The sequence below is a fragment of the Heptranchias perlo genome, chromosome 9 (genome assembly GCF_035084215.1).
Source record: "Heptranchias perlo isolate sHepPer1 chromosome 9, sHepPer1.hap1, whole genome shotgun sequence".
Lineage (NCBI taxonomy): Eukaryota > Metazoa > Chordata > Chondrichthyes > Hexanchiformes > Hexanchidae > Heptranchias > Heptranchias perlo.
Window position 1 is genome coordinate 44,924,221 of NC_090333.1, and position 15,580 is coordinate 44,939,800.

At 40.3% G+C, this 15,580-nt stretch overlaps 1 protein-coding gene across 2 annotated transcripts in view; it reads left to right on the forward strand.

The window, feature by feature from the left end:
- The window catches only part of LOC137325006 (FYN-binding protein 1), a 42,592-nt gene that overhangs the window by 18,450 nt on the left and 8,562 nt on the right, over positions 1 to 15,580 (forward strand). For both annotated transcript variants that reach the window (XM_067989705.1, XM_067989706.1), the window contains exons 2-3: positions 9,672 to 10,764; positions 12,470 to 12,542. In XM_067989705.1, coding sequence (XP_067845806.1) covers positions 9,672 to 10,764; positions 12,470 to 12,542 — 1,166 coding nt within the window. The remainder of the gene's footprint in view (positions 1 to 9,671; positions 10,765 to 12,469; positions 12,543 to 15,580) is intronic.

Below are 15,580 nucleotides of genomic sequence, written 5' to 3' on the forward strand. Positions count from 1 at the left end.
TATCCCTGCTCTCGGGCCTCGGTCTGCTGCTGCTTTTATCCCTGCTCTCGGGCCTCGGTCTGCTGCTGCTTTTATCCCTGCTCTCGGGCCTCGGTCTGCTGCTGCTTTTATCCCTGCTCTCGGGCCTCGGTCTGCTGCTGCTTTTATCCCCGCTCTCGGGCCTCGGTCTGCTGCTGCTTTTATCCCTGCTCTCGGGCCTCGGTCTGCTGCTGCTCAGGTCCACCGCTGCTCTGCGGAAAAAGTTAGGAAAAGCAAGGCAAAGCATCGGAGCACCTCCTTCCCCCAACTCCCACACTTACCAAACTCTCAAGCTGTTCATTCTGTGCCCACTGCACTCAGTGCAGGTTGCACTCACAGGTCCCTGTATTTAAGCTGTTTCCGATTCAGATGGGTCAGCGCTGCTCTGCTACTGTTTCAGGAACCAGTTTAATCTAGCTAACTAATTAACTAACTACAGCAGCTCTCCAGTGGGAGAGCTTGCTTGTTTATCTCTGCTTAAGCCTGACAGAAACTTAAAAATTTTATCCTCTTTATTTTGCTTTCTCTATCTAATTTTATAATTGTAAACAATTTTACAACACCAAGTTATAGTCCAGCAATTTTATTTTAAATTCACAAGCTTTCGGAGATTTTCTCCTTCCTCAGGCAAATGTTTCAGGAAACATTTGCCTGAGGAAGGAGAAAATCTCCGAAAGCTTGTGAATTTAAAATAAAATTGCTGGACTATAACTTGGTGTTGTAAAATTGTTTACAATTGTCAACCCCAGTCCATCACCGGCATCTCCACATCATAATTTTATAATACCTTATTGGGCACATCCAGGTTTTTAGTCTGCGCTGTATGTGAATGAGTTGCACTTTCTGGTTCTCACGTGTGGCTTGCTTCAAGCTGATTGGTTGAGGGGCCTTAAAGATTATTTCCCCACTCACACTGCCCGGGAAAGAACGTTGAAGTTTTTTGAACCCGTAGTTCAAGGAAGTTGCCACCAAAAAGAACATGGTAACTTAGTGGGTGAATTTAAATCTAACGAGCAGCGAGCACTGCTGGTTCACCACTTGGAGCAATTTCCGACCCTATAATGTTAAACACTTCACACTTTTCAGTTCATGATATTGAAAAGTATTGACAAAGTTGATCAAAACCACTAGGACACTATGGTGAAAGTTTCAAATACTATGGGGCACAAGTTTAAAAAATTAGGAAGTTGGGAGTAAAAAGGGAGGTCAGGCAGAACCTTTTACTCAAGAGGTATCAGAGTTGTGGATTAAGTTGGCTGAGAAAGCCATTGAAGAAGACTGCAAATTAAGTTAATGCAATTAGATGTGTTTCTGGACAGAAAAGGGATTGAGGAATGAGAAGGTGGCTTTGATCCATCAAAAAGGAGCAAGTTGGTCTAATGGTCTGGAAGTTTTTGTGTAACCTCTGCATTGCCTTCCATTCTCTGCATAGAAGTATTTCAATTACAACTAGAATTGCAAGAGGCTCGCCACACAATTTTCCATGGTTTAGGTTCTAGTTCTTTGTTACCATCCTCAAATGCCACTCTGGTTCATTGGCAGGCACCCATCCTGATCTCAATCTCCTAAATACCAAATTTTCTATGCGTGTTCGAAAATCCAACTAATTCATGACTATCCTCGGTAAAGGACTATTTACTCCACTCAGCATGTCTACTAATGACTGTTGCTTTTCTAACTCCCTGATATAACTGTTACTACTTGCCTGGTAGTAAGTAGCTGCAGATAACGATGCCAGTACCTTGTTGCCTATTGTAATTTATTGGTGCTAACATGAAACATTTTATCTTGTTCTCCAGACCTGTGCCCAAATATACCTCTGAAGCTGTCTGCCACTAGAATGATAATGTGTATATCTTGCAAGCAGTGTTAACTTTTACTTTCTCCATTATAAACCACTACAAATTCTTCATGGCTTACAGTAATTATTCTGTCTTCCAGTAATTAACTTATTGTATAATGTAATAATGGCTTATGAGCTTTCGTGCTTAATTTCCCATTTATTGTAGCATGGCAGTTTTAGGCTTAACACAAATTGTCTCTTTCAGGATAAATGACCTAAGCAGAAATTGGGATAGTCATTTATATTTTCTGTTTTGGTGTTCTCATTAAATTTGACAATAATGTGATGGTAAAAGAAGTGTAAACAATTTGCAATCTTTTGTGATTTATAATGTGTAATAGGTAAATTGTTTTACCAAAGAACAATATTTAGACTTCTGATCATTTTGGTCAGATGCAGACTGACCTGTGCATTTTCAGAATTTTCTGTTTACTTATTTAAAACTCCCAACATTTGTGGTCGTTCTGTTATCTCTATTAGTTGTCTTTTGAGGTTCAAGTTATTTGTTGATGTATGGTTGAACATGATATAAACTCATCTCAACAGATGCAGTTTTTAAGCTTGATAGCCTTCTGCAAACATTTCTCTTCTTTTTAAAAAAAGTTGTTACTTTTTTTCCCCTCTTTTTCCTCCCTCTTCTATTTTCCCTCTTTTTATTCTGTCCAACTTTTTACATAAGTTACTGGATTTTACTGCAAAGATCATAGTTGATTTCTCCCACCTCACCCCTTCTCTACACCACTTGTTGTGCCCTTACTGCCACCCAGCTAAAATTAGCTAACCCATCACATACCAAAGAGAGAAAAAACTTACAAATAAAACCTGGTTTCCACAAGTCATCTTTCTTCCACTTCTATCTGCTGAATGGGTCAGTACTTCAAAAGATTTATTTTACAATAATGTGTAATTTTCAGTTACGTTGTTGACGAGGTTGAATTATGTTGAATAAAAGGACATGGACCACTCTAAAGTAAAAATACTCAATTGGAGGAGGGCCAATTTCAGTGGGATGAGAACAGATCTGGCATGGGTAAATTGGAATCAAAGATTGGCTGGCAAAACTGTAATTGAACAATGGGTGGCCTTTAAGGAGGAGATGGTTCAGGTACAGTCTATGTTGCCCTACATTCCCACAAGGGAGAAAGGTAGGGCAACTAAAGCCAGAGCTCCCTGGATGACAAAAGAGATAGTGAGTAAGATGAAGCAGAAAAAAGTGGCGTATGACAGATGTCAGGTTGATAATACAAGTGAGAACCAGGTGGAATATAGAAAGTTCAGAGGGGAAGTGAAAAAGGAAATAAGAGGGGCAAAGAGAGAATATGAGAATAGCCTGGCGGCCAACTTAAAAGGAAATCCAAAAGACTTCTATAGGCATGTAAACGGGTAGTAAGAGGAGAGGTGGGGCCGATCAGGGACCAAAAAGGAGATCTACTGATGGAGCCAGAGTCTCAGTAAAGGAAGCTGCAGTTCAGATACTGGATATGCTAAAAATTGATAGAGGAGGTACAAGAAAGGCCAGCTGTACTTAAAGTAGATAAGTCACCCGGTCCGGATGGGCTGCATCCTAGCTTGCTGAGGGAAGTAAGGGTGGAAATTGCAGAGGTACTGGCCATATTCTTCCAAACATCCTTAGAAACGGGGGTGGTGCCGGAGGACTGGAGAATTTCAAATGTTCAAAAAAGGATGTAAGGATAAACACAGCAACTATAGGCCAGTCAGTTTAACCTCGGTGGTGGGGAAACTTTTAGAAACGATAATCCGGGACAGAATTAACTGTCGCTTGGACAAGTGTGGATTGATTAGGGAAAGCCAGCACGGATTTGTTAAAGGCAAATCGTGTTTAACTAACTTGATAGAATTTTTTGATGAGGTAACAGAGAGGGTAGATGAGGGCAATGCGGTTGATGTGGAGTATATGGACTTTCAAAAGGCGTTTGATAAAGTGCCACATAATAGGCTTGTCATCAAGATTGAAGCCCATGGGATAAAAGAAGCAGTAGCAGCATGGATACAAAATTGGCTAAGTAACAGGAAACAGAAAGTAGTGGTGAACGGCTGTTTTTCGGACTGGAGGGAGGTGTACAGTGGTGTTCCCCAGGGGTCTGTACTAGGGCCACTGCTTTTCTTGATATAGATTAACTACTTAGTCTTGGGTGTACAGGGCACAATTTCCAAATTTGCAGATGAGACAAAACTTGGAAGGGTAGTAAACATCGAGAAGGATAGTGATAGACTTCAAGAGGATATAGACAGGCTGGTGGAATGGGCGGACATGTGGCAGATGAAATTTAATGCAGAAAAATGCGAAATGATACATTTCAGTAGGTAGAACGAAGAGTGGCAATATAAACTAGAGGGCACAATTCTAAAAGGGGTACAGGAACAGAGAGATCTGGGGGTGTATGTGCACAAATCATTGAAAGTGGCAGGGCAGGTTGAGAAAGTGGTTAAAAAACCATACAGGATCCTGGGCTTTATAAATGGAGACATAGAGTACAAAAACAAGGAGATCATGATGAACCTTTATAAAACACTGGTTTGACCACAACTGGAGTAGTGTGTCCAGTTCTGGGCACCGCACTTTAGGAACGATGTGAAGGCCTTAGAGAGGGTGCAGAAAAGATTTAGTAGAATGATTCCAGGGATGAGGGACTTTTTAGTTACGTTGAAAGACTAGAGAAGCTGGAATAAAAACAGAAAATGCTAGAGAAGCTCAGCAAGTCAGGCAGCATATGTGGAGAAAGAAACAGAGTTAATATTTCAGGCCGAAGAACTTTCGTCAGAACTGAAAAGTGTGAAGTTTGGGTTGTTCTCCTTGGAACAGAGAAGGTTGAGAGGAGATTTGATAGAGGTATTTAAAATCATGAAGGGTCTAGACAGAATAGAGAGAGAGAAACTGTTCCTATTGGCAGAAGGGTCAAGAACCAGAGGACATAGATTTAAGGTGATTGGCTAAACAACCAAAGGTGACATGAGGAAAAACTTTTTTACATTGGGAGTGGCAGGGATCTGGAATGCACTGCTGTGGGGGGTTGTGGTGGAGGCAGATTTAATCATGGCTTTCAAAAGGGAACTGGATAAGTACTTGAAAGGAAAAACTTTGCAGGGCTAGTCGATAGGGCAGAGGAGTGGGACTAGCTGAATTGCACTTGCATAGAGCCGGCACGGACTCGATTGGCCGAATGCCTCCTTCTATGTTGTAACCTTTCTGTGATTCTATGTTTCCATTGTACAAAATTGTGAGCATACACTTTTATGGAATTCAGTTATTGTTAGCTACTTTTCTGATGTGCTGATAAAGGACTGAATGAATATCACTTGTGTAATTTTGTGATACGTATACGCGAATCCAGAACGTTCACAAAGATGATTCCAGGTTTCCATAATTTTAGTTATGAAGAATGGTTAAGATTTAGCTTTTCTTTGGAAAAGATGAAAATCTAGCTCATTGGTCTAATGAGACTCATACATAGAATGTTACAGCACAGAAACAGGCCATTCAGCCCAACAGGTCTATGCTGGTGTTTATGCTTCACATGAGCCACCTCCCACCTTACTTCATCTCACCATATCAACATATCTTTCTATTCCTTTCTCCCTCATGCACTTATCTAGCTTCCTCTTAAATACATCTATGCTATTCATCTCAACCATTCCATGTGGTAGTGAGTTCCGCATTCTCACCACTCTGAGTAAAGAAGTTAATGATTCAATACTCGCAATCCCATATTAGGCAGTCTGCATTGCACACCTATATCAGGGAGGTGGCAACACTTTTATCATTTTGCATATAGAAAGGATATATCAGCTGGACAGAACCCATAGCTTTCAGCAGATTAGTGGTGGGTGTTGTGGGGGTAAAAGCAGGTGGGAAGGGCCTGATCCATGAGATGAGTGTCTTTTATTGCATTGCTTGTGGGCCCGGAGGAGTAGGAGTGATTTGTGCAGTCCCAACAAGCTTAAGCTTACCTGGCTGACAGGAACCCCTCCCGCCCCCCCATGGTGGACCCTACCTACCTTCGACTCTTCACCTGACCTCCAGTGATCTCCGATTTTCTTCCTAGCCCCCCGAACTCCTCCCTTCGCCGATCTCTTCCCTGCCCATGATCCCTCCCTCCCTCCCTCCCTCTGATTCCGGGTCATGGCCTGCTACCGCTGGCCTTCCTGCCCGACAGCCAGCCCGCCCATTAGGCTGGCTGTCGGGTGTGAGACCTGGAAGAAAAATTTATTGGCTTCATTAAGGTCGCGATCCGCCCATTTACCTTCCAGGTTTCGCACCTGAAAATCCCCCCTCTCCCTTCCCGGCTGGAAGTGAAAATTGTGCCCAATGTCTTCATTATGTGACATTCCACGATTCCTGCACTTTTTAAAGGGAAAGAAAAATTAGGTGGATCGCTCTTGGGAGAACAAAGCTGTCCTCTATCCATGGCTGCTGATCCCACTGAGAAGCCCTGAAAAGCAGAGGAGCACCTCAGCCTGGATGTCTCAACATATATTTGTTGTTCCGCAGCTGCAACCTCCACCATCAAGAAAAAAGTGTGCCATACAGCTTAGGCACAATGAGTATGTGTAAAAGGGCAATGGTTGTGCACAATGCCTTAAATAGTACCTCCCAGAAGATGAGATCATTCCTAACTTAGGTTTGTTGCATGGCTGGTGCACCTCAGAAGTGATATACACAAAAGTGAGGAGCACATTTGCCTTCGCCTTGCTTCTGATACCCCAACACTTTTCTTCCTCATTTGCAGGCAAGGAAGTTGGCTGACTGCATTGGCTCAGCCGGCTACCTCCCTCCATACAGTTGGTACTGTGCTTTTACTGGAGGGTAAGGATGGCTTACCCTCTGGTGCATTTCCCACAGCAAGACCTCCTACTCCTCATCACCAGTGTGTTGCCTACATATCTCTGCTGTGCCATTCTGAACAATTAGTTCACTTTTGCCCCACCAAAATTATAACTTCCCCTTTTATGGTGAGTTGCAGCCATTTGAGAGTTATTCCCTCGCTGGATGTTGCACTTCCTAGATGAGTGCGCTACAGTCCAAACTCTCTGGGCAAGCATATCATGTGCCTATAGTCTATTCCAAATAGGGAGTGGGGCTTATATTGCAAGATGCAGTTCAGCACACTAACAGCTATGCGAATAGGGCCAACACAGCCCCATTTATGCCTGCCTTGCAAAATTGGGACATGTAACATAATTCACAAGGAAATTGGATATACATTTGAAAAGAAAGAATCTAAATGAATATGGAAATAGGCAGGGAAATGGGATTGTATTAGATAGCTCCACTTGAAGAACTAGACTGGCACAAGAGCTATGGGGCAAATGGTGTCTTCTGCGCTATATTTTCTATGATTCCAAAACAATAAATGTCTTCCAAAATAATTATTATGTACATTATTTTCAGCAACAGATGCAAATATATACAAAACAGACCCTATGAAATTCTACCAAAGGTAGCTAACTGTGTTGTGCTGGTCTGTCTCGTTACTCATTTTGGAATGTGAGTAGCTCATTTAGGTTTGAAAATGACTTATTTTTATGTATCTCACTCTTTAGCTAAAAATGTTATTCTTTTTAATGAGTTTGTGACCTCTCGCTCTTCTTCATCTTAAATTTTACTCCTAACATTTCTGTAATGACTGCTCTGGTATTACAATAGGAGTGGAGTGCATGCCCAATACTGTTTTAACATGATGAAAGATGATAGAAACTATTAAAAATTGCTCTCGATAGCATAGTGGTACCATGCAATGCATGATGAGACACTAAGTCATATAAACCTGAATTAGATGATCTTGGCCAAAGTGGTTTTGGGGTACTACAATTAATCTGTGGGACCCCAGGCTAGGGTGGGGAAAATCCACTCCTGATCACTATCTTGTGATTCCTCCACATATGTGGAAAGCTGTCGTGTTAGGACAGGATTGGAGTTCACCCATGATCAAATAGCCTGTCAGCACTGTCTAGGTTCACAGAAGAATGGCCACTTGGACAAGGTAACAAAGAGTTGCTGGTGACTGTAGAGGCTTAGGCCCTGATTAGTTTCGGCCGTTCGTCAAATGAAAATGGTGAAAACGATGGGTAGGTGTTATTGATGTTTGATTCAACTAATTGTCAAAAATCAGATAATTCTAAGTCAGTTTTGGAATGAAATCTTATGTGGTCAGCAAGATCATTTTGAGTTTCTGAACTGTGTTCTGAATTTCCTCCACTTGGTATTTTTGTTTGTGTTCTTTGAACAGTTCACATTTTTGCCTCGAGGAAGCTTTCATAGAGTTTGCATGATGTGAAATAATTTGACAGTAAAACAAGACGTAGCAGAAATTAGGGAATTTTTACATAATTTAACTTTGAACTCTGTCAGAGGAAAGGTGATCTCCCCTCTTTGACCACTCTGCCACAGTTTTGTCCCTTTTTCTCTCCCAAAGATGCTAACTTAAGCTGGGGTACACTTCCATGGCCGCAGCAGACCTTTCGTACCTCACCCAAATGACTATTTTTATGTGCGAGTCTAGAGGATATCGACGGATCACTGGACCATGATCAACAGTAAAAACTGGAGTTGACTTTTTTTTCTGTAGCCCAGTGCTGCGGAAGCCAACTATAGCACCCCTACTGCCATTCCAGTTGAGATCACGCAGACAATGAGGGTCCTGGGTCAATGATTTGGACGAGGGAACCAAATGTAATATTTCCAAGTTTGCTGACGACACAAAACTAGATGGGATTGTGAGTTGTGAGGAGGACGCAAAGAGGCTTCAAGGCGATTTAGACAAGTTGATTGAGTGGGCAAATACATGGCAGATGCAGTATAACGTGGATAAATGTGGAGTTATCCACTTTGGAAGGAAAGGCAGGGTATTATTTAAATGGTGATAGATTGGGAAATGTTGATGTACAAAGGGACCTGGGTGTCCTTGTACACCAGTCACTGAAAGCAAACATGTAGGTGCAGCAAGCAGTTAGGAAGGCAAATGGTATGTTGGCCTTCATTGCAAGAGGATTTGAGTATAGGAGCAAGGATGTCTTACTGCAGTTATACAGGGCCTTGGTGAGACCATACCTGGAGTATTGTGTGAAGTTTTGGTCTCCTTACCTAAGAAAGAATATACTTGTCATGGAGGGAGTGCAGCGAAGGTTCACCAGACTGATTCCTGGGATGGCAGGACTGTCGTATGAGGAGAGATTGGGTCGACTCGGCCTGTATTCACTTGAGTTTAGAAGAATGAGAGAGGATGTCATTGAAACATAAAATTCTGACAGGGCTAGACAGACTGGATGCAGGGAGGATGTTTCCCCTGGCTGAGGGGTCCAGAACGAGGGGTCACAATCTCAGGATATGGGGTAGGACATTTAGGACTGAGATGAGGAGAAATTTCTTCACTCAGAGGGTGGTGAACCTGTGGAATTCTGTATCACAGAAGGCTGTGGAAGCCAAGTCACTGAATATATTTAAGAAGGAGCTAGATAGATTTCTGGACACAAAATGCATCAAGGGGTATGGGGAGAGAGCGGGAATATGGTATTGAGATGGAGGATCAGCCATGGTCATATTGAATGGTGGAGCAGGCTCAAAGGGCTGAATGGCCTACTCTTGCTCCTATTTTCTATGTTTCTGTGGTGTATGGATTATACCAAGTTAGCTGATTTCAGGCAGGTAGTAGTGGAAGCATTAGAAATTGGCCTTGATGTCTGTCCTTGTTGAAATTGTTTTGTTTTAAATAAACAAATTGCTGTTTAAGGTTGGAGGCCTGATTGAGTTCCGGCTACAAAAGGTAACCATTGTTTTTGCTCATCTTTCCAGGAAATAGTTGATTTTAAAACTCTTCGAGCGAAGTTTCAGAAGTCTGATATAATAAAGAACAAGTCCAGTGGTAAACCAAAAGAAGCAGAGTCTGAGAGATCACAAGCTTCTGAAGCACCTGGAGTGTATGTAACCAATGTCGACATTATTGAGACAATTACTCCTCATAACGCTGCTGTTCAACAATTTAATGAAAATTCTCCTCATCTTTCTCTTCCTCTGGCAAAACCATCAATAATTCCAAAGCCTGTATTTTTGAAGCTACCTGACTGGACAAAGCCCATTGTTCAAGCAGAAAGTGGAAAAAGACCTGAAGATCTTGCTACCTCTAACCCAGCATTAGTAGGAATTAGTCCCAACAAACTTCAAAAGCCTATAAATGAAACTTCAGAAGATAATAAAGAAAATGACCAAGTGGGCAAAATCACATTTAAAGAAAAATTAAATATTTGGGAGAATTCTTTTCATTGCCCTGTAGAATTTGATGCACCAGCTCAAAAGATAAAATGTGCCATGCTCCCTCCCTCATTATTAAACTCGGGACCAAATTCTTATTCTTTATCTAAGACAATATATCATGCTGAACCATTTTTCAGGGCCACCTCTTTTACCCAGTCTAAAAAGGAAGATCTAAGTATGGGTCCAGAGGTGCAGATTTCTGGTGCCAGGGATCAAATACCCGAGCCTAAGGAGCCAACCATGCTGATCCAAAGTAGTGAAGATTCTCAAACAACTAATGATTATGAAATGACTATCCCATCCCTTCCACCAAAAACGAATCTTTCTACCCCACAGATTGGTCAGAAAGGGATCATACTAGATAACAACCACACTGTGGAATCAGATGCTTCTCCAGGGTTGCCACGTAGGTCCATAAGATTGGATCTAGCTAACCATCCAGAACCAAAATTTCAGATGGATCAAGGAGAAGGAGCTGCCCATGAGAAAGACAATCAACATACATCCATGCAACGCCGGAAACTCCCATCTATTGAAGTATTGGGACCTCCTCCAATGAAACCACCCAGACCATTCAAAGTGGACTTCAGTGCACTGCAGAATATCGAAATGGACAGTTGTAGTCCAATGGAGTGTAAGATCTGCCTATCTCTGTCAAAATTCATGTTAGGATTTTCTAACTCCTGTAAAGATCTAATTATATTTTTAAATGGCTTCCAACACCTATCTATTATGTATTAAATTTGGTACATGGGAATGTATTTAATGAAAACTCATTATAAGAACCTGCAGTTCTACTTATTCCTGTAGGTGGTGCTTGATAGGCCTTTTCAGTGTTAAAAGTGCCACGTGGTGTGACACACGTAGCTGCTATTTTAGAGTGAGAGTTTTTGGCCCTGTGACTGCATTCTGACACTGGGTTCTCACCGATCACTCAAAATACTTTCTGATGATTTTTTCATCTGCCATTTTTCTTAGTGACTGAGATTTCTGATGTTCAGAATAAGTTTAAATAAAACTTTTAAAAACCAAAAATTACATATTCCATAATATGATTAAATGTGTCTACTAAATTGTCTTTTAATGCCTTCATTAAAGATTTTACTTGTAGTTTCCTGCTGCTTCCAAAAACCTGAGCTTGGACTTGATATTTTTGCTCAAAGTTGTGACTTTGAGCTGAATTTGGATTGTACAGTCTGAGCATATGCATTATGCCTAATTTCTCAGCATGCATGCGTAGGATTCAGTCAGCTGTATTTTTTTTTAGCTTTCTACCCAGTAGCATTTCTTCAACTAATTTTGAAAAACAAGAGGACAAATTTCAAAAAGAAACTGTGTGTGAGTCAGAGAGGGTGAGAAAAAAATTACAGATTTCTGATTGCACGTCTTGTAGTTTTTGTTTTGTGTTCTAATAAACTTTTTAGAAAGTGAGAGAGAGAAAAAGACTTTGTTAATGTTAGATCAATTTTTAAAGAACACCAGTTAAATTTAGAAGCCAATTAATTATCCACCTGTGATTCGTTTTTGTTATTTGTTGTTTGGGATTTGGGTGATACTGGCAACACCTAGGAGAGACAAAGGCAAGACTGCCTTTCCTCATTCTAAATTGATTTTTAAAATACAAGTTGAATTTTGAAAGCAAGCAAAATCTCTTTAAAGGAAATATATAGGGAAGGGAGGAAAGAAACCCGCTGAGCATGAGGTGCTCTCTAGTCCCTCATCACCTGCCCATTGCGGTATTCAGTGGGAGTAATGAGGGAGTGGATGAGGGGCTAAGGGTGTGGGTGGTTACAAGGGTTAAACCTGTAGTTTAAAAGTGATGGGAGTGAAGAGGATAGGAGACAGTGGAAAGGAGAAGGGATAATGGATGTGCGTGGAGGGTTTTTCTTCCCCCTTTCCCTTGTTTTGTTTTTTTAAAATGCTATTCATCAATAATATCTTCCAGTCCTGGGTAAGGTTCTGAGACTTGAAATATCAACTTTGCTTTCTGCACAGATGCTGACTGACCTGCTGAGTGTTCCAACTTTTTCTGGGTTTTTTTGTATTGATCCAATTTACAAGTGAGATGTTCTTAGATCTGAAATAGTTATGACAAATGATTATCACAGTTAATGAAATTTAGTCAAAATATGCAGACATATAAATGCAACTTCAGACAGTTTTATTCTGACAAAAATAATACGTCCTCAGTTTCGATATTTTTGGGTATGTTCCAAAAGCCTAATGACCAACATTTTTCTTGTAATGTTTGGCTGTTGCTGTGAGGAAGCAAATTAACTGCTGCTACGAGGCAGCCAGAAAATAGAGCCGAGTATTCATTGTCATATTTCTTTTGACAGCATTTAAGAAGAATGGCATGCCTTCATCACCAATATCACGTCCAGATCAATATGACATTCTAAGCTCTGAAAGGTAAAGTGGGTAGATGCTACAGCTAGTGCACATTTTTGCGATTTGGGCAGTTAAATCAAATATTGCCAAAATATCTTATAACCTTTTTATATTTTGAGAGGAATTCTACCTTACCCTTTGAACTAGTTTTGGTGGCCTAATACCTCCTGAATAAACAGAGCAATATGTCAGTAAATAATAAAATGATTGAAAAATCATCCTCCCCTTTCACCCTGCAAGCTTGAGGAGCATTGAGGAAGTTTTCAAGCTGGCTTAGTTCTTTGGAGCCACTGAGATGGTTGTAATGAAGTTTTAATATTGTGTTTACTTTTAGTGATGGATGTGATTGATCCCATTAAATATCTTTATTCACAAATCATGGTAAAATAATGCAAGTCGCTTTACTAGGACAGTGATCCCATTTTTATTGAGCTTTTCTCTGATTTCCCCTAAGGAATTACTAGCAGGGTTGTTTGGGAGAGAGAAAAGATTTGCCAGAGATGGGTTGGAATCCCCTCTCATATTACTGAAGCATTTCATCTGGTAAATTGATAAAGTTGCTGCCTTGGATACATCTGTTAAAATGGGCTAGATTGACAGATTATTCCATATTCCTTCCCCAAGGTACTATTCACTTGTCTATTGGCAGCACTTTCTGTTCTGTGCAATTTAATTTAGTTGCTCGACAGATTTATAAAGCGAAGTTCAGTTATACGACTTATACTTTAGAAAAGACCTAGTAAATTGTTTCAGAAAAATTACCGCCTTCTAACACTCCCTCAATCGTGGGAGGGGAGGCCCAAGGTGTCCTTGCACTCCTGCTCCTCCTGGCCCACAAACAATGTAGTACCAGTGCCTCCTGTGGCCTGGATCCTGGCTGCCGCCAGCTTTCACTTGCACTCCAACCCCTCTCTGGCAAATCTTTTCCCTTTCCCAGAATTTAATGCAAACATACTAACCAATGCACTAAAAATAGTGCACAGAGGAATTTAAGTGCAGTGCTTTTTCTGCACATAGTTTTGGATAAACTTGTGTTTTTTTTTAATGTTTTTGGAATTGCATTTATTTCATAAGAATAATCTGATAAAACAGTTGTAAGACCTTCTCTTGGTATATTCTTCTAATTGTTTTGATGTCTTGGCTACAACATATTAAAAAAAAATTATGTCTGTGTGTACTTCCTGTCAACTTTTTCCCACTATGAATTCTTGTGTCTACATTTGTAGTGGAAAATATCTCTGTAAACTTGTCATGCTACAGTTATAGATTCCTCCTTCCATTGGAGGTACTGTGGTATCACCACTGGTGGGAGGGTGTAATTACAGTGAGACAAGTTTATATAGGCAGTTTCCATTATAAATATGGACATAATATAACTTCAAAAATAAGGACAACATTTGTATGATTTTAAAATGGAGAGTGAATTATGTCTGAATGCCCTAGTCTAATTATCCCCCCATCCTCTAGCCCTGCTTCATCTGAAGATTACTTTTGGTCTTCACTCCCCATGGAGATTGACTGACTAGTATTTATTTTTTAAAATACTAGCACCAAAATGTTTGAGAGGATCTAAATGCTAACCTATATCTCTGATTACATTTTTTTTTGTTTAGTGTAATTTGGGAGAACAGTTATTGCAGACTTTGCTTGAAAATATTTTGTTTACAATCTGATTTTTTTTCTTTGCTTGAAAGTAATGCTCTACTTCCTTGTTTGTCTTTTAGATAAATGGTATAGTAGAGTTCTGTGTAAATACAGAGCAAGTGTACTACTCTAGCATTCTACTCTGCAATATTTATGTAGTTCAATCATGGTTTCTGCACCCCCCCCCCCCACATAGTGTCTCAGTGGATAAATGGTTTTGCATTTGACAGTATAGTGCTAAGCCATACAGATCAGAAAGGTCCTGGTTTCAGTCGATGGATGCTGCTGAGTTAGCTGATCTCAACTGGGGCGGAAGATAGAGCGATGACAATTGTGTTTAGGGATAGGGAAAATCAGGTAGGGTTCCTGCTCTGATTCTAATCTAGTGACCTTGCTTGAAATTGTGTCCATGTGGATGTCTAGTCAGAACAGGATCAGACTTGGCTTCAAGGTGGCCTGCCTCTTCTGCCTGTCTGTCTGTATACATAAAGACCCAAACTCCATTTTTTGAGAGGGAACGGTAGGTATGGGTGGAAGGAGCTTAACATCAATGTCTGTGAAGATTTCTGTGACTTGCACTGTTACAACATCCCAATTAAAGGAACAGTAGTTCAGAGTTCCAAAAAATGTGAAAAAAATTAAGACTGATTCAGTTCCTTTTTTCTGTTTTCCTATTTCAATGTGCAGTTTGGTTTCCTGAAATAAAAAATTATATGTATTGAAATAAGTGAAATGATATTATAATGTAGGACAATTGGTCTTTAATTTAATCATGATCACTGTTTCTATACAAGATTTTAGTTGATTATCCAACTAGCAGTTAGTTTCCCACAGAACAATATATCAATCAGTTTAAAAATTAAAAAAGACTGAGCAAAACTAGATAATATTTATGCTGAAAAAAATACAAACTTGGTAGAGCTGTCAAATCTCATTCATTTTGATTTTTAAAAGGACCCATTTTAATGTAACTTACTGTTAAAATTATTACGCTCCATATCAAGACTAGGGGCTATTGACTGTTTGATCCAGTAGGGATTTTCCATTTAAACTAGAATATGTTCCTGATATGACCATAGGTTCAGGATTTTTACGGGTAAATTATCAAATATACAGCATCCTGTCTATCTCCTTGAGCAAGAGAAGCAGACTGGTGCCTTTGCCACAAATTAGGGATTGGCATGTTAATGAGCCAGCCATTGAAACTGTTGTCCAAAACTAGATTTGATCAATCTGATTTGATCCATGTGTGTGTGCTATCTTAGCTGATCTTAACTGGATAACAGTAGGGAAACTACAACTGTGCTTAGCATTCCTGGGTGACAAAAAGTGAAAATCAACTAGGATTCTCATTCCTGACAGATTATTCCTTCACCATTACAGTATCAATCATTTAGATTTTTCTAGATGGTATC